Raw genomic sequence first — 18,533 nt, 5'->3', positions numbered from 1 at the left:
CTGAAAGGCACTTCCAGTTTGCTAGCAAGGCTTCCACACCATCCGTGGATATTGGTATCTGTGGGGTGGGGGGTGGGGGTCCTGGAACTGATCCCCTGTAGATACTGAGGGCCCTTGGTTTCTGGTACCTGGTTTCTGGTACTTGGATAGATCTTCATGATCTTGTCTGATCTTAGAAGCTAAGCAGGGTCAAGCCTGGTTAGTACTTGGAAGGGAGACCGCCTGGGAATACCGGGTGCTGTAGGCTTATACCATGTTCTGGGAAGCTAAGCAGGGTCAGGCCTGGTTAGAACTTGGATGGGAGACCGCCTGGGAATACCGGGTGCTGTAGGCTTATACCATGTTCTGGGAAGCTAAGCAGGGTCAGGCCTGGTTAGAACTTGGATGGGAGACCGCCTGGGAATACCGGGTGCTGTAGGCTTATACCATGATCTCGGAAACTAAGCAGGGTCAGGCCTGGTTAGTACCTGGATGGGAGACCGCTTGGGAATACCGGGTGCTGTAGGCTTATAGCATGATCTCAGAAGCTAAGCAGGGTCAGGCCTGGTTAGTACTTGGATGGGGGACCGCCTGGGAATACCGGGCGCTGTAGGCTTATACCATAGTCTTTTGAGACTGAAGGTTGCCAACCAACTGAGGGCCCACTGTAGTTGCGGGGCAGGACCTGCTCACAGTGCACCAGCAGCTTGGATGGGAGAGACCGACAGGGTGGAATCTGCAGCCCCTTGTGGGGGGGGGTTGGAGGCTGAGAGGGAGCAGCTTGCCTGAGTCCACCCTGCGGTAAACGGGGAGGGGGGGCAGCTCAGCCCCTCCGCTGCTTCGTGGCGCCAGCTCTCCTCGAAGAGGGCCGCGAGGAAAGAGGGTCTGAAAAGGTTTTGTTCCCCATCCTCTGAGCCGCCACATGTGGTTTCCAACCGAAAAAGGTGTCGCTTGGCGTGACCCGCCATCTTGAATTTTTTCCGCGCAGGGCAGCAAGGAGCGCTACCACTGGCAGGCCCAAAATGTCAAGCAGAGCGGGGTGGATGACATGGTCTTGCTCTCCAAGATCAGCGAGGAGGCCATCGTGGACAACCTCCGGAAACGCTTCCTGGACGACTATATCTTCGTATCCCTTTTTCATGGGTGGGGAGCGTCGGGCAGAGAGGTCTTCACTTGACAGGTGGGTGGGTGGGTGGGGGGAGAGCCCCCTTTACCTGGCTCAGAAAAGCAGTGCTTAAAATTCTGGGTTCACCCAAGCTTCATCCCCCTTTTTTAAAGCCCCTTTTCCCATTCCAGTTCAGACAGAAACTTATTTTTTTATTTTTATTTTCACATTTATCTACCACCCTTCCTCCAAGCTCAGGGCAGTGGATGTGGTTCCTCCCCTCCTTTTGTCCTCACAGCAGCCCTTTGAAGGTAGGTGAGGTTGAGAGAGAGTGTGGCTGGCCCAGGGTCACCCAAGAAGCTCTGTGGCCGAGCCTGGGTTTGAACCCGGATCTTCCTGGCCTTCTAAGTCCAACTTCCGAACCACTACACCATCCTGGCTCAAAGTGGCTCACCACCTCCCCACGCCTCAGAACATCTCCAGATGTGACCAGAAGGTCCTCTTACTCCCACTGTGGATTTGAATATCTGCAAATATCAGTATCCACCGGGGGGGGGGTGTGTCCTGGAGAGAGCCCTCATGGATTTTAATATCTGCGGATATCAGTATCCATGGGAGGGGGGGGGTCTTGGAGGGCCCATTATATATGATGTATATACTGCATCTAGGTTGAACCTCTTCATCCGTGGATTTGACTCAACGTGGTTCCCCCAGCCCAGGAACTGTACCCTCCAAAAGCAACCAGAACTGTGCTCTGATCATGTCTAAAGGGAGTTCTAAGGACCTTAAAACATCTGGTTTTCCCTAAAAAAATGGAGATGACATTTTAATGCCCTTAGAAGGCATTTGGTGGGCCGCTGTGAGATACAGGAAGCTGAACTAGATGGGCCTGTGGCCTGATCCAGTGGGGCTGTTCTTATGTTCTTAACTACAATTCCCAGGAGGCCTTGCAGGTCTCTTGTTATCTGGTGTGCTCCCTGGGGCATTTGTTGGGCCGCTGTGAGATACAGGAAGCCGGACTAGATGGGCCTATGGCCTGATCCAGTGGGGCTGTTCTTATGTTCTTAAACTACAATTCCCAGGAGGCCTTGCAGGTCTTCTTGTTGTACTCCCTGGGGCATTTGGTGGGCTGCTGTGAGATACAGGAAGCTGGACTAGATGGGCCTATGGCCTGATCCAGTGGGGCTGTTCTTATATAAACACCCCCTGGACGCACCTCTCATTGCATTGGGTGCCCTGACCCACGGGTTTGTTTTCTGTGGGTTTCACCATCCGTGGGGTCTCCGGGAATGGAAGTCCCGAGGATGCCAAGGCTTCACCTGTATATATTGCATGCAAAATGACCCCAGACTCTTTTGCAGGAGGTGTTGAACCCGGGCAAAAATATGTCTTGTTTGTCAACTCCAGAGTTTTGTATGCTTTTGAGGTTTAATAAATGGCTTGAAAGGCTGCACAAGGTTTCAACAAAACACACACGACAGGATAATAAAAACTAAACAAGGAGGAGTAAACACCGACTGGGCTGTTGCCAAAACATGGTGCCTTCTTCTGAAGTTCATTGGAAAAAAAAAATCAATAAAGCACAGCAGATTCTCCTTAGGGCAGTGTTTCTCAAACTGTGGGTCAGGACCCACTAGGTGGCCCGCGAACCCATTTCAGGTGGGTCCCTATTCATTTCAATATTTTATTTTTAATATATTAGACTTGATGCTCCCACGGGATGTGACTGCATCTGGGGAAATGGGACGGATCTGTACATTGACCATGCTTTTATCAGTGCTGGTAAATGGGATTTACTCCTGGGTAAGTGCGGGTAGGATTGCAGCCTAGAATGTCACTTCTGGTAGGTCCTGACAGATTCTCATTCTACAAAGTGGGTCCTGGCGCTAAAAGTTGGGGAACCACTGCCTTTGGGAAAGCCAACTGGATTTGACCACTGTTGGGGGAGGACGGCGAAGGAATTTTATCCATCCTCGTCTTGTTTAAGCCTTATCTTAAAAATGAAAAAAGACGTACATCGGCCCGGTGCTGATTTCCGTGAACCCCTTCAAGCAACTGCCCTACTTCACCGACCGCGAGATCGACATGTACCAGGGAGCGGTAAGTGGCTGGTTGGGGGGTCAGGCTTGCCTCTGAGCCTGTGCAGAGTTCTCTCTCCTATCCCCCAGGAGAAAAAAAAATGTTTCTAATTTTTTGAGGGAAAGGACCAAAACATGTGCAGAGTGACTTTCTTTTGGGAAGGTGATGTGTTCTTCTGTGTGTATGTGTGTTTGGGGGGGGGGGGTTTAGCAGGATCACTGAACAAATCCTATACTACTCAATAAGGGTCTTGATCAAAGACATGGCAGTGAAAACAAACCCCTTTGGCTTTAGTGAGGTTTTAAACTGGCTTTCAGCTGTCGGTCTGGAGACCACAAAAGCTTCACCTGCAGGCCAGCAGGTATTTTTGGACAGGTGAGAAGAAGGAATGATTGGAGTTTGGGGCTCCTATACCCTGCAGGGGCCAATGGGAGGTCTGCAAGGAAAGCCAAAGCTGCTCCCTGCTTGCCTCCTTCAGCCTCTGGTGTTCAGGGGTAGACTGTCTCTGCACATGGAAGCTCTCTGGCTCTTGTGGCCTATAGACCCACCTGAGAAACGGTCACCTGTTGGCTGGCGTGACGTGCAGTTTTTACTGCCTGCCATCAAGTGAGACGTGTAGGCTTCTCCGCCTGTACCCCATTGCCACCTTTCTCCCTGGGCAAGGCTCCTGTGCCTTTTAAGATTTGCACAAAAGCCCCAAACTCTGTAGGCAGCTAGCTTTCCTTCTCACTGGGCCTGCAGGCTGAGAAAGCACCACCTGTTTAATTTCTGCCTGCCATGCATTTCTTTAAAGGGGTCAGGAGAAAACCAGGCTGGCCTTCCATGTTGCCTCAATTGAAAAAGAGGTTATATATATATATATATAACCTCTTATATATATTTGCTCCATCTCTCGAGTGTGATGAATTGGGACGTGAAGCAAGGCCTGCTCTGGTATTCTGTGCCGAGACTGGTGCCCTTCTGGGTTCTGCCTTGCTGGCATCCCACCAACCAGTGAAGACCTTCCTGTGCCCAAGACTTTTTTAGGTGCTGCCTGCGGCTTTTTTATATACAGATGGAGCATTTGGGGGGTGGGACTTTAGCTGCATTGATTGTGCTTAAAGACGCTTTCTGTGTGGGTGTCTCCAGCGTCGTAAATCCTACCCGAGTAACGATCTTATTTATTTATTAAAATGGGCGTCTCTGTCTCGCTCCCTGTGGCTCATGTTGTTGCTGCCTTTTAAGTGTCGCCTCTCAAGGGCAGGTGGTCCTGCCCTTGAGAGAGCTCCGATACTTCTCTGGATTGCATAGGGTGGGGAGAATTTTCCCAGGTGCAAGTTCTCCTAGCACACCACGGCCCTGAAGAGAATTGATGAGCATTCTGGATCTGGGAACACAGTGATTTCTGGGGAGCGGGTACACGAGGGGGTGTCTCACTCGGGGGCTTGTCTCCTGCAGGCTCAATATGAGAACCCCCCGCACATCTATGCGCTGGCCGACAACATGTACCGCAACATGATGATCGATGGGGAGAATCAGTGTGTCATTATCAGGTAAACTGGGGGGGGGGAATGTCCCTCTCTTTGACAGTGTGCGTTCAGGGACACTGAGGCACAACTGCCTGGGATTCCAGCCTCTGTGGAATCAGTTATTCTGATAATCCTCATTTTTTTTCTGCCTTAGCGGAGAGAGCGGGGCTGGGAAGACCGTGGCGGCCAAGTACATCATGAGCTACGTCTCCAAGGTGTCCGGCGGAGGCCCCAAAGTGCAGGTAACAGTGTTTGCCACCTCTCCTCCTCGCCCAGTTTTCATCTCCGCAGCGGCAGAGGCAGCAAACTGGGTTCTCGGCTGGCACAAACCTGTGGGGTGTCCCATGTTTGGAATCTCGCATACAGTCTTGGAGAGGATTGTTGTCGAGCCGGGGGGGGGGGGGTTCGAAGCGGGTTGGTGGAGCCCTTCTTTGGGTCTTACGTTTAATGACAACCCTCTTGTTTGTCACCCAAGCACGTGAAGGACATCATCCTGAAGTCCAACCCGCTCCTGGAGGCGTTCGGCAACGCCAAAACCGTCCGCAACAACAACTCCAGCCGATTTGTAAGTAGAGTCCAGAACAGGGGGAAAGGATCTCAGATTCTTAACTGGGTGTTTGGGGCAGGGCCCATGAGAGTGGAGCGCGGGGGTAAGTTATACCCAAGCCCAGAAAGGGGGCCCCGAGAGCCAAAGGGCGGGGCCTGAAAATGTCCTAGGATAAGAACATAAGAACAACCCCACTGGATCAGGCCATAGGCCCATCTAGTCCAGCTTCCTGTATCTCACAGCGGCCCACCAAATGCCGCAGGGAGCGCACCAGACAACAAGAGACCTGCAAGGCTTCCTGGGAATTGTAGTTAAGAACATAAGAACAGCCCCACTGGATCAGGCCATAGGCCCACCTAGTCCAGCTTCCTGTATCTCACAGCGGCCCACCAAATGCCCCAGGGAGCACACCAGATAACAAGAGACCTGCAAGGCTTCCTGGGAATTGTAGTTAAGAACATAAGAACAGCCCCACTGGATCAGGCCATAGGCCCACCTAGTCCAGCTTCCTGTATCTCACAGCGGCCCACCAAATGCCCCAGGGAGAGCACCAGATAACAAGAGACCTGCATCCTGGTGCCCTCCCTTGCATCTGGCATTCTGACATAGCCCATTTCTAAAATCAGGAGGTTGCGCATACACATCATGGCTTGTACCCCGTAATGGATTTTTCCTCCAGAAACTTGTCCAATCCCCTTTTAATGGTGTCCAGGCCAGTCGCTATCACCACATCCTGTGGCAAAGAGTTCTACAGACCAACCACACGCTGAGTAAAGAAATATTTTCTTTTGTCTGTTCTAACTCTCCCAACACTCAATTTTAGTGGATGTCCCCTGGTTCTGGTGTTATGTGGGAGTGTAAAGAGCATCTCTCTATCCACTCTGTCCATCCCCTGCATAATTTTGTATGTCTCAATCATGTCCCCCCTCAGGCGTCTCTTTTCTAGGCCAAAGAGGCCCAAACGCCGTAGCCTTTCCTCATAATGATCTGACATTTTCCAATCACACCAGGACCCATAAGAACATAAGAACAGCCCCACTGGATCAAGCCACAGGCCCATCTAGTCCAGCTTCCTGTATCTCACAGCGGCCCCCCAAATGCCCCAGGGAGCACACCAGATAACAAGAGACCTCATCCTGGTGCCCTCCCTTGAGTGGGGAGGTGCAGGGGGAACCATATCTGGGCCTGGGGTCAAAAAATGGGGCACAGGAGCCAACGGAGGGGGGCCAGAAATTTCCTGGGCTCTCCGAAAATGCTTGTGTATATTTTCTGCACTTCCCCCTTCTTGCTGCCCAGGGCAAATATTTTGAGATCCAGTTCAGCCGAGGCGGGGAGCCGGACGGGGGCAAGATCTCCAACTTCCTGCTGGAGAAATCGCGGGTCGTGAGCCAGAACCCGGGCGAGAGGAGCTTCCATATCTACTACCAGGTGCGTGGGTCGGAGTGCCGGATGGTGGCCGAATCGGAACATGTGTCTGTGTGAATGTCTCCCTCTGGTGTTCGACTCTGGCATTGCGTGTTGTTTTCATTCTGGAAGGGCTGACCCTGCAAGCAGCATATCTCTGTGCTGGAAAAGCATCTCGCTTTCTGTCCCCGAAACATCAGGGCGGTGCTGCTGGCCCGCCTGAAAGGGCTGGCGTAAGGGCTGGTGCCTGGATGTGCCTTTGCTTTTCTTTTTAACACCATGGCCTCCCCTCTCCCATCGCACCAGCTGCTGGAAGGAGCCAGCCCAGAACAGCGGGAGAACTTGGGCATCACCACCCCGGATTACTACTACTACCTCAACCAGTCGGCCGCCTACAAGGTGGAGGACATGAACGACCAGCAGGAGTTCCAGGAGACATTGGTATGTGTCCGTTATGTCAACAACTCGTCACCCCTCCTAGGGATATCATTCAACCAGAGTCCAGGTCATCTTTCCCTGACTTTTTGAGAAACTAATGTCGGTTTCCTGTGATCTAAAGAGTTCCAGGCAGACATCCTGGCAAAAAGGCACACAGCACATGCTCAGAGACAGTGCCAGAATTCTCTAGTCCCCATGCATATCTGGCCTTAGCGTACCCCTTGGGTGGTGTTGGGTCCACCCCTGAAACTCCTTCTTCAAGACTCTTTTCCACCCACCTCTTCCTCCCCCAGACAGCCATGGATGTGGTGGGCCTATCCGGTGACGAGCAGGCCCTGGTGCTCCAAATTGTGGCCGGGATCCTCCATTTGGGCAACATCACTTTTCGGGAGTCGGGCAACTATGCCATGGTGGAGAGTGAAGACTGTGAGTTGTGGGGCAAGCTGAGGTGCGAGGGAGGCTGGGGGTGGGGGGTTAGCAGGCAGAAAGGAGGTGTACTGAGTGCTCAGGAAGAGGGTGGCGCCCTCTGATATGAGTGGCATTCCCATTGTGTTTGTGTGTGTGTGTGTGTGTGTGTGAAAAGAACACCTCCTCTAAGACGGTGTTCCCTCCTGTGTAGGAACGAAAGGGGAATGCCTCTTCTGAGGCATGCCTCAGACATGCCTCTTCTGAGGCATTCTGAGAGAGCGAAAGAGTAAAGCCTTAAGAAGTTACGTCCTGTGTAAGACAGAAAGAAGAATGCCTCTTCGAAGGCAGGGGTGTCAAACCCATTTCTTATAGCAAGCCGAATGGCATTCATGGCACTTGGCTGGGGGCCGGAAGTGACATCATTAAGCAGGATGTGACATCATTAAGCAGATGATGGCCAGAACTGAGCGCTTTGTTCGCAAATAGGAACCCATTAACTGCAAATGACAGAAAATGTGATCATATTTTCAAGATATGGGAGAGCACAACGACCATGTGGGCCAGATGAAGAGCTTCTAAGGGCTGCATCCAGTCTGTGGACCTTATGCTTGACACCCTTTAGGACTCAGGAAGTCCTCAGGACTTCTTTTTTTTTAATGGATCCAAACTAGTTCTCATCCATTTACTATCAACAGCTTTAGAATTGGTAGCCCTACTAATGGCGAGTGCTCCGCTCTCTTTCTTCCCCGCCCCCCCCCCAGTCCTGGCGTTCCCATCTTACCTCCTGGCCATTGACCAGCAGCGCCTCCGGGAGAAGCTGACCAGCCGCAAGATGGACAGCAAATGGGGCGGGAGGCAGGAGGTCATCGACGTGACCCTGAACGTGGAGCAGGCCAGCTTCTCACGGGACGCCCTCTCTAAGGCCCTCTACGCCCGGCTCTTTGACTACCTGGTGGACGTGAGTGTCCTGCGATCCCCAAGGGGGTGGCAGTGGTGAGGGGTACCACGTGGGGTGAACTGGGTGGTCCACACCGCTCTGCTGAGTGAGAAGAGGTGCTTGGCCATGGCCATGCTGAGTGTGGGTGTGCAGTAAACAGTTGCACACACACTGTGAGTGTGTGTGTGGGGGGGGCTCATTTCAGCTTGGCCTGTCCTTCCTCCCTCTTATTTTTTCCTCTGGCCTTTCTCGTCCCTAGGCGGTCAACAAGGCCATGGAGAAGGACCGCCTGGAGTACAGCATTGGTGTTTTGGACATCTATGGCTTTGAAATCTTCCAGGTAACATGATGTGGATGTGGCAGATTTTCCCAGAGTTGTGGTGCGGCCCCACAAGGAGCAGTCCCTCTGCACACCTCCCTCCGTTCATTTCCTGTGGGCCTGAAAACAGCATTGGAAGAGGCATTCCCTCCTGTGTGGGAATGCCTCTTCTTGGGGGAATGCCTCTTCTTGGGGGAATGCCTCTTCTTCCTGATCCTCGATGCAGAAAGGTTGCCTGGTGCTGTGGGAAGAGCACTCTGCCCATGCTCAGTGCTCTGTGATGTTGGCTCGTGTGTTCTGTGACGGAACCTTCCAAGCAGAAAGAGGTCATTGCATCTCGCTGAATGAGGGGAGAGAAGCCACAAAGGCCTTTACTTATTGCCATGTGTTTTTTTTTACCGCCCTTCCTTCAAGAAGCTCAGTGTACGTGGTTCCCTCCTTTTGTCCTCACAACAAACCTGTGAGGTAGGTGAGGCTTAGAGAGTGACTGGCCCAAGGTCATCTAGGACGCTTCATAGCTGAGCAGGGTTTTGAACTTGAATCTTTCATGTCTACGTCCAACTCCAGACCCATCAGATTACAGTCCACTCCTGCGCTACCCTGGGTCCTCCTTGTGGCTGGGATCTCGGGACCTTCCCCTCCCCTCCCTCACCTTGTCCTGTTCACCCCACAGAAAAATGGCTTTGAACAATTCTGCATCAACTTTGTGAATGAAAAGCTGCAGCAGATCTTCATTGAGCTGACGCTGAAGGCGGAGCAGGTGAGCGGGAGGCCTGGGCATCAAGCGGGTGGAAAACGCACCCATCCTTTTGCAAAATGGCTGCCTTTCGGGGCTTCGGCATGACGATTGAGCGGGAATATCTGCCCTTACGTAAAACAGCCGGCAGAACAATCCCTTTGGAAAAGGGGATGGTTGGTTGTGAGCACCCTGATATCAACAGTGATGGTCCCAGATGTGTTCTGAGAACATCTGCAGACTCTGGTGCACGCTAGTGAATAATCGTTACCCTCTTGGTGTCATGCTGCACTCGGCATCCTGGCCGTTCTGTAACCAGGCTGTTGCTTCTGTTCCGAGGATGCGAGGTTTTAATCGTGAAAAAAATTGCACAGGCTTTCTGTCTGGCTAGGATTGGGAGAGATGTGGCCGTGGAAGGCGCCTGTTGGCGAGCGTTGGTGACGTCGCAAACCCAAACCCGATCCCAGGAGCGCTTTTGTGGGTTGGGGTGTGTGTGTGCTGAGGTTGCGAGACGACTGGCTTGCTGCACACCCACCTAGCAAGTTTGTGGCTTGGGCAAGAATTGTTATAGTCTTCTTACTTCCCGGCAGACTCTTGCTAGGCTACGATCATTTTAGGGCCGACCCTAGACCGAGTTCTGCCCCAGGCAGACAACCCTCTTCCTTTTGAGCCCCTTATTTGTCCTGGCACCGGTAACCCTCCCCATTCATTTCTTCCCTCCCGCCCCCTCCTATAGGAGGAGTACGTCCAGGAGGGCATCCGCTGGAGTCCTATCGACTACTTCAACAACAAGGTCGTCTGCGACCTCATCGAGAACAAAGTGGTGAGTGGGGAAGCAGGGTCTGGTCCATGCTGCAGGCTTTTCAGTTCAGACCGCCTGAACTGTCATGGCTTCCCTCTGAGGATTCTGGGGAATGTAGTTTTCTGTGTGTGGGTGCAAGGTGGGTGCTCTGGGAACTGCAATTTCCCCTCTCCAAATGACCAAAGATTTTCTACCCCTGTTAAGTCATCAAATGCAAATGGTAGTTTGCAAAGCCATGATGTGTATGCGCAACCTCCTGATTTTAGAAATGGGTTATGTCAGAATGCCAGATGCAAGGGAGGGCACCAGGGTGAGGTCTCTTGTTATCTGGTGTGCTCCCTGGGGCATTTAGTGGGCCGCTGTGACATACAGGAAGCTGGACTAGATGGGCCTATGGCCTGATCCAGTGGGGCTGTTCTTATGTTCTTAACTACAATTCCCAGGAGGCCTTGCAGGTCTCTCGTTATTTGGTGTGCTCCCTGGGGCATTTGGTGGGCCGCTGTGAGATACAGGAAGCTGGACTAGATGGGACTATGGCCTGATCCAGTGGGGCTGTTCTTATGTTCTTAACTACAATTCCCAGGAAGCCTTGCAGGTCTCTTGTTATCTGGTGTGCTCCCTGGGGCATTTGGTGGGCCGCTGTGAGATACAGGAAGCTGGACTAGATGGGCCTACGGCCTGATCCAGTGGGGCTGTTCTTATGTTCTTAACTACAATTCCCAGGAAGCCTTGCAGGTCTCTTGTTATCTGGTGTGCTCCTTGGGGCATTTGGTGGGCCGCTGTGAGATACAGGAAGCTGGACTAGATGGGCCTGTGGCCTGATCCAGTGGGGCTGTTCTTATGTTCTTAACTACAATTCCCAGGAGGCCTTGCAGGTCTCTTGTTATCTGGTGTGCTCCCTGGGGCATTTGGTGGGCCGCTGTGAGATACAGGAAGGTGGACTAGGTGGGCCTATGGCCTGTTCCAGTGGGGCTGTTCTTATGTTCTTAACTACAATTCCCAGGAGGCCTTGCAGGTCTCTTGTTATCTGGTGTGCTCCCTGGGGCATTTGGCGGGCCGCTGTGAGATACAGGAAGCTGGACTAGGTGGGCCTATGGCCTGATCCAGTGCGGCTGTTCTTATGTTCTTATGTTCTAGTTTGATGTGGGTGCTAAAAAACCTCTCTTGGAGACAGTGGGCATCTTCCATGCACCCACCCACTAAACTGGCTGCTGAACCAGTTTAATTCTGCTGAACCAGTTTAATTCAGAGAAATTGTAGCCTGGCTTTCAGGCTGGTGGGTTTGGGCCGGGCTCCTGGATTCTCTTACCTGGTTTCCCCAGAATCCCCCGGGGCTCATGAGCATCCTGGACGACGTCTGCGCCACCATGCACGCCAAGGGCGAAGGCGCGGACCACACCCTGCTGCAGAAGCTCCAGACGGCCCTCGGCACCCACCCCCACTTCAACAACTGGAACAAGGGGTTCATCATCCATCACTACGCAGGCAAGGTGAGAGGATGTGACTGGGTGGGCGCACTGTGGGAAGCGCACGCCCAGGACCCAAAGATTAGCCCTGGCATTCAGAGGACTGCTGCTGTATAAGGAGGTTCCACTTAGCTTTGGGTGTTGAGAGAAGGTTGGAAACGAGAGGGGAGCGGGTGGCGGGAGGGGAACACTGAGGGACGGGGGTGATGCATTCTGGAGGAGGACGTCTGCACATGCACAGAGGCCCTTGAACCTGAGCAGCTCCATTCTGGCTTTGCAGGTGTCCTACGACGTGGAGGGTTTCTGTGAGCGAAACCGCGACGTGCTCTTCACGGACCTCATTGAGCTGATGCAGAGCAGCGAGCTGTGAGTGTGAGAGAGGGGGTGCTCCTTGAGAGCAGTGGCAGCCCTCAGCCCCTCCTCTGCCCTATCAATGGTGCACTATGCCCATGCACCCAACCCGCAGAAGCGCTCCTGGGATTGGGTTTGGGTTTGCAACGTCACCAACACTCGCCAATAGGCGCCTTCCACAGCCACTTCTCTCCCAATCCTAGCCAGACAGAAAGCCTGTGCAAATTTTTTCACGATTAAGACCTCGCATCCTCGGAACAGAAGCAACAGCCTGGTTACAGAACGGCCAGGATGCCGAGTGCGGCGCGACACCAAGAGGGTCACGATTATTCACTAGCGTGCACCAGAGTCTGCAGATGTTCTCAGAACACATCTGGGAACATCACCATTGATTGGTTGAGACGTATAAAATTAGGCGTGGGCTGGACAGAGTGGATGTTCTTGTCACTCACACAACACCACAGCCAAGGGATAGCCACTAAAACTGAGCGGTGGGAGAACAGACAAAAAGAAACATTCCTTTACCCGCTGTGTGATTAGTCTGTGGAACTCCTTGCCACAGGAGGATTCCAAAGGAACTTTCGTGTTCCGATTTCTGGGATTCTATGGGGGAGGGTGGGTGTGTGAGTGAAGTAAACAGTAATCACAGTCCTTCAAGGGGGGGGAGCCCAGGGTAGTAAAAGGGGTTCCAGTGTGAATGTAAGCTGGAACGTAAGCTGTTTCCCTTCTGCTGAAAGGCAATTCATCAGGGATCTCTTCCCGGAGAACCTCAATGCAGAGAAGAAGGGGCGCCCCACCACGGCCGGGAGCAAGATCAAGGTACAGGGTTGGAACCCACCAAATATTGCTTTACCCGGCGTGTCGTTAATCGGTGGAACTCCTTGCCACAGGATGTGGTGATGGCGTCTGGCCTGGATGCCTTTAAAAGGGAAGTGGGCAGGTTTATGGAGGAAGTGTCCGTTGCCGTTTACAAGACTGGGTGTGTGCAGCCTCCTGGTTCTAGAGAGAGGCTGCTTCAGGAGGCCGGGTGCAAGGGGTGGAGGTCTCTTGTCATCCCTGAGGCATCTGGTGGGCCACTCTGAGTCACAGGAAGCTGGACTAGATGGGCCTTTGGGTGAGCCAACGGGGCTCGCCTTAGGTTCTTATGTACCATACCTGGAGGTGGGAGGTGATGTGGGGTGCAGGTTGATTTTCAAACCCACGGTGTGGACCGTTTTCAGGATCCAGGGATCTCTGGGTGTCCTAGGCAAGAGAAACAGGCAGCTAATTCAGAGATTTTCCCCCCCACCCCCCCAAACAGAAACAGGCCAACAACCTGGTAGCCACACTGATGAAATGCACCCCACACTACATCCGCTGCATCAAGCCGAACGAAACCAAGAGGCCCCGCGACTGGGAGGAGAGCAGGTGAGGACCCCCTCGAGTATTCCCGTGACGGGGCCTGCAGGGGGTTGGCACCTTTGATACACCGGGATCTCAAGTGAGTGAGAGAGAGAGAGAGATGCTTCCATCTTAATTCTTATGGGGTTCCTCCATAGGGTGAAGCACCAAGTGGAGTATTTGGGGCTGCGGGAGAACATCCGGGTGCGCCGGGCTGGCTACGCCTATCGCCGGGTCTTCCAGAAGTTCCTCCACAGGTGAGATCCCCTGCTCTGCCCACCCCACAGGGCAGGGAGAGAACCTGCTAAGCCAGTCCTACCCTGGTGATCCTCATCTCGTTGAGCTCCTCCTTCGTAGAAGCCCTTTGCTTTTACGGCCCTCACTGCCTCTAGGTGTGGCTTAGATAACAACCTCAAAAGGGGAGGACGGACAAGGAAAAGTCTGTTTGTGGCTAGGTAGAACCTCCAGCTTCAGGGGCAGCCTACCTGTGAATCCCATACGTCGAGGGGAAGGCTGTTCGTCGTGCTCTCCTCGTCATGTTCTCGGAGCATTGCGCCGCCCTCCCTCACCTGCCCGTCCCTCTTGCCCAGATACGCCATCCTGACCCCGGAGACGTGGCCGACCTGGCGCGGGGACGAGAAGCAGGGTGTGGTGCACCTCTTGAGGGCTGTCAACATGGACCCCGACCAGTACCAGCTGGGGCGGACCAAGGTCTTCATCAAGGCCCCCGAATCGGTGAGCGCGAGATGGAAGCGGCTGCTTGGGAGTCGGTTTGGAGAGAGGGGGGGGCTGCTGCCATCTTACTCTCGCTTCCCACCTCTTCCTCTGCCCCTTTCAGCTCTTCCTCCTGGAGGAGATGAGGGAGCGCCGTTACGACGGCTACGCGCGCGTCATTCAGAAGGCCTGGCGCAAGCACATCGCCGTGCGCAAATACATCCAGATGAGGGAAGAAGGTGGGGCCTGCTTTTCCTTCTCTCCCGCTCTCCGACTTGGGTGCAGTTCAGATGGAGCATCAGTGCGCAGCGCATGGTGTCTCATGCGCGGGGTGCAGGGTGGCCACAAGGGTCGGGCGGACGATGAGGGGGTCCTGGAAGCCACTTCCTGTTTGTGTCGGCCACTTCCTGTTTGGGAGGCGTTCTGAGGCTGGCCCACTCCACAGGTCCTCCTCAACCTCAGAGCACCCCTCCAGACATGACCGGAAGTGGCTTCCAGTTGCGCCCAGGAGGCCCTCTGAGCTGTGGGCTTGGCACCCATGGATGCGCGAGTCCTCAGGTGCCAAGCACATGGATAAGGAAGGCCCGCTATATATCATAATCCTGCAATGCTTTGCCCACAACCAGTGGCAGGGTTATGATGTATGAGAATTGTGTCTCAATGTTTGGCCACTGGAAAGCTCTCTCTCTGAGCATGTGCAGAGTGTCTTTCCCCTCACCCCTGCCCGAAGGTGGCCAACGGGGTACAAGCCATGATGTGTATGCGCAACCTCCTGATTTTAGAAATGGGCTACGTCAGAAGGCCAGATGCAAGGGAGGGCACCAGGATGAGGTCTTTTGTTACCCGGTGTGCTCCTTGGGGCATTTGGTGGGCCGCTGTGAGATTCAGGAAGCTGGACTAGATGGGCCTGTGGCCTGATCCACTGGGGCTGTTTTTATGTTCTTAACTACAATTCCCAGGAAGCCTTGCAGGTCTCTTGTTATCTGGTGTGCTCCCCGGGGCATTTGGTGGGCCGCTGTGAGATACAGGAAGCTGGACTAGATGGGCCTATGGCCTGATCCAGTGGGGCTGTTCTTATGTTCTTAACTACCATTCCCAGGAAGCCTTGCAGGTCTCTTGTTATCTGGTGCGCTCCCTGGGGCATTTGGTGGGCCGCTGTGAGATACAGGAAGCTGGACTAGGTGGGCCTAGGGCCTGATCCAGTGGGGCTGTTCTTATGTTCTTATGTAACCTGTTCCCTGCTTCGCACAGCATCCAACATCGTCCTGAACAAGAAAGAGCGACGCCACAACAGCATCAACCGCAACTTTGTGGGAGACTACATCGGCCTGGAGAACTGCCCGGAGTTGAGGCGCTTTGTGGGACGGCGGGAGCGGGTCGACTTTGCCGACACCGTCGTCAAGTACGACCGGCGGTTCAAGGTAGGGCCGTAGAGTGGCCTGGGCACTCCGTGTTCGTTGGGGGTTCCCTCCCTGAGCGTCGGAGAACGTAAAACATTTTGTGGGACTGGAACAAAGATGGAGAAGAGGGTTTGGTCTTCCATCAGAAGACCATGACGGTCTACTGACGGTTTCTTCAAAGCTGCCCAAACCGGTGGCTCCATTTCCCACCACGGCTTCTTTTTGCCTGTCCGCTTTCCACCCCCGCCTGGTAAACGGCATCCAAAATTCATGCTTGGCCCTTCCTGTCTTCCTACCAGACGGTGAAGCGGGACCTGATCCTCACCCCCCGTTTCCTCTACCTGATCGGCCGCGAGAAGGTGAAGCAGGGGCCGGAGAAAGGGGCCATCAAGGAGGTCTTGAAGCGGCAGATCGAGGTGGAGCGGATCCAGTCCGTCTCCCTGAGGTGAGTGCCTTGTCAGGTGCGTGGAGGAGGAGGCCCCCTCCTTTGAATTCTCAGTCCTCCCTGCAGGTGAGGGAAAGGAGGGCATCTCAGGAACAAGGAGCTCCATCTCCCTTAAAAAAAAATTCCCCTGATTCCCCTTCCCCCCCAACGGGAGGTCATGATTGGCCAGTGCCAGGCCTTCTGTTCCGTCACGGCTACTCTGAAAGGATAACCCTCCCCAGTTTTGGAAGCAGGTGGGAGGCCCCCAAGAGGCTAACTTGCACCTTCGGTCCCCTCCCGCCCCCAGCACCCTACAGGACGACTTCATCATCATCCACGAGCCCCAGTACGACAGCGTCCTGGAGTCCGTCTTCAAGACGGAGCTGCTGAGCTTGCTTCACAAGCGCTATGAGGAGAGGACCCAGAAGCCTTTGCCGGTGAAGTTCAGTAACCAGTAAGTCGCTCGGAAACCCCCCAGAACCGCTACTCTGTTGGGCCAGAGGTTGGAGGCTACCTAGGCCACTGTTAACCTGCACGTGCCTGATCTTGTCTGATCTGGGAAGCTAAGCAGGGTCAGGCCTGGTTAGTACTTGGATGGGAGACCGCCTGGGAATACAGGGCGCTGTAGGCTTATACCATGATCTCGGAAGCTAAGCAGGGTCAGGCCTGGTTAGTACTTGGATGGGAGACCGCTTGGGAATACCAGGTGCTGTAGGCTTATACCATGATCTGGGAAGCTAAGCAGGGTCAGGCCTGGTTAGTACTTGGATGGGAGACCGCCTGGGAATACCGAGTGCTGTAGGCTTATACCATGATCTGGGAAGCTAAGCAGGGTCAGGCCTGGTTAGTACTTGGATGGGAGACCGCCTGGGAATAGTGGGTGCTGTAGGCTTCTACCATAGTCTTTCAAGACTGAAGGTTGCCAACCAGGCCAGCTTCCATGACTTGCCCTTGGTTTGAAAGCCATGGCCTTCCCCCCCACCCTTAGATTGTCTTCAGTGTCTGGTGTGCCAAGGTGTGTGGGGTGTGTGGAGGTTCCACTCCTGCCGCTTGTGGCTAACCAAGGCCACGAGAAGGGCTCTGCGGGATTCAACCCAAGTGTCCTCCTGATCTCGTTTCTGGAGAGACTAGCCAAATCTGTCCCCTTGCGTGCTGTTTGCCTCTTCTGAACGTTGCCACCTTCTTCTTTCTCTCTCCCCCCCCCCCCACAGGCTGGAGTTCAAGGTGAAGAAGGACGGCTGGGGGCCATGGGGGGCGGCCGGGTCCCGGCAAATCCAATTCCAGATCTGCCAGGGGGACCTGACTCTGCTGCGTAACAATGGCAAAGTGCTGGTGGTCAGCATCGGGCCCGGCTTGCCCCGAAACGCCCGTGAGTCTTGGCGCACTTCGCCGGGGGGAGGGGTGGAGAAGGGGAAAGAAAAGAGGCAGTTCAGAGAACCACAAATTGGTTTCTTAAAAAAAAATCTGAGTTTAGTTTAGTGGCTCCATTTCTGGTTGTGTTTGGCTGTGCCCCACAGGGGCCCTCTTTGGGGAGACGCCGACCTTTGCACCCCAACCCTTGAGTCGTGGGGTCCCCAGTGTAGCATAGGGTCAGATGTGCTGCTTGGTGTCTCCTCCGTTTCCTGTGCCGGGTGGCCAAAATCCACCAGGCTGTGAAATCCGGCTGAGGAACCGTCACTGGGGTGTTTTGGAGGGGTAGGCGGAGTGGGGGGGTCCGTGGGCTGTTTCCACGATGGGTGGGCTCCAAGGTGACTGGAAACGTCTCAGCTTGGAGAAATGACTGTAGGGGCTCCCATTTCAGGACCCACCCGGAGGGATAACAGGAAGAGCCGGTGCATTGGTGGAGGAACGACCCCAGGTTGGAACGTCCCAGTCGCTACAGGTGAAGACGCTTGTGCTGTCGGACCGGGGGGGGGGGTTTGATGGGAACAGGATGGGACTGGAGGAGCCTGCTCCTGCGTGGAGTTGGACCCTTTGCCCACTAACCTCACCAAGGGGTGGCATAAGCTATTTCATCCTCAGCCAGCTGAAGATTGGTGCCAGAGACCTGCCGCAGACCTTCTCCTCTTTCCCCTTGCCCCAGGTCCGAAATGGAACAGCCGTGGCGGCGGACGTGGCCCGGGGACGAGACCGCCCTTCCAGCAGCGCCTCTCCATGACCCGGCAGGTCAGCATGGAGCAGCCTAGCCTGCCCCGGCAGGGGGCCAGCCCCCGGGCGAAGGCCCTCCCCACGCAGCTCAACTGGGACTTCATGAACGTGCCGGACCAAGGCGTGGCCGGGTGAGTGGCTGAGTGAGCAGGGCACCATCCTGGGGTGTCCCAGCTGCTGCCCCAGTGGGCATCCCCAAGCAAACAGTTACCAGGAGACGCCCAAGATTTTCAGGTTGCATCTCCCTCCCCTCCCAGGTCATGACTGCAGAGAGGCAAGATGTGCCCTGGGAAGACTTTTAACGGGGTCCTTTGGCCCACTTGTACCTGATCCCCCTTAGTCCTCCCTACTCTTAGAACTGGAAAGGGTGCAGAAGACAACATTCAAA

The 18,533-nt window shown here is 54.3% G+C and overlaps 1 protein-coding gene across 1 annotated transcript in view; it reads left to right on the top strand.

Annotated features, from left to right (window-relative positions):
• The window catches only part of LOC136635258 (unconventional myosin-Ie-like), a 36,330-nt gene that overhangs the window by 14,559 nt on the left and 3,238 nt on the right, over positions 1–18,533 (top strand). Inside the window, exons 4-28 of the mRNA XM_066610411.1 lie at positions 968–1,105; positions 3,095–3,184; positions 4,601–4,695; positions 4,826–4,913; positions 5,147–5,236; positions 6,515–6,646; positions 6,929–7,063; positions 7,354–7,486; positions 8,230–8,426; positions 8,665–8,745; positions 9,398–9,484; positions 10,197–10,283; positions 11,585–11,752; positions 12,009–12,094; positions 12,817–12,898; positions 13,380–13,486; positions 13,618–13,716; positions 14,050–14,194; positions 14,298–14,412; positions 15,425–15,594; positions 15,873–16,018; positions 16,305–16,451; positions 17,209–17,366; positions 17,799–17,879; positions 18,081–18,276. Coding sequence (XP_066466508.1) covers positions 968–1,105; positions 3,095–3,184; positions 4,601–4,695; positions 4,826–4,913; positions 5,147–5,236; positions 6,515–6,646; positions 6,929–7,063; positions 7,354–7,486; positions 8,230–8,426; positions 8,665–8,745; positions 9,398–9,484; positions 10,197–10,283; positions 11,585–11,752; positions 12,009–12,094; positions 12,817–12,898; positions 13,380–13,486; positions 13,618–13,716; positions 14,050–14,194; positions 14,298–14,412; positions 15,425–15,594; positions 15,873–16,018; positions 16,305–16,451; positions 17,209–17,366; positions 17,799–17,879; positions 18,081–18,276 — 3,053 coding nt within the window. The remainder of the gene's footprint in view (positions 1–967; positions 1,106–3,094; positions 3,185–4,600; positions 4,696–4,825; positions 4,914–5,146; positions 5,237–6,514; positions 6,647–6,928; positions 7,064–7,353; positions 7,487–8,229; positions 8,427–8,664; positions 8,746–9,397; positions 9,485–10,196; positions 10,284–11,584; positions 11,753–12,008; positions 12,095–12,816; positions 12,899–13,379; positions 13,487–13,617; positions 13,717–14,049; positions 14,195–14,297; positions 14,413–15,424; positions 15,595–15,872; positions 16,019–16,304; positions 16,452–17,208; positions 17,367–17,798; positions 17,880–18,080; positions 18,277–18,533) is intronic.

Source organism: Tiliqua scincoides, chromosome 15 (genome assembly GCF_035046505.1).
Source record: "Tiliqua scincoides isolate rTilSci1 chromosome 15, rTilSci1.hap2, whole genome shotgun sequence".
Lineage (NCBI taxonomy): Eukaryota > Metazoa > Chordata > Lepidosauria > Squamata > Scincidae > Tiliqua > Tiliqua scincoides.
The sequence above is the reverse complement of the archived record's forward strand: the minus strand, read 5'-3'. Positions and strand labels throughout refer to the sequence as shown.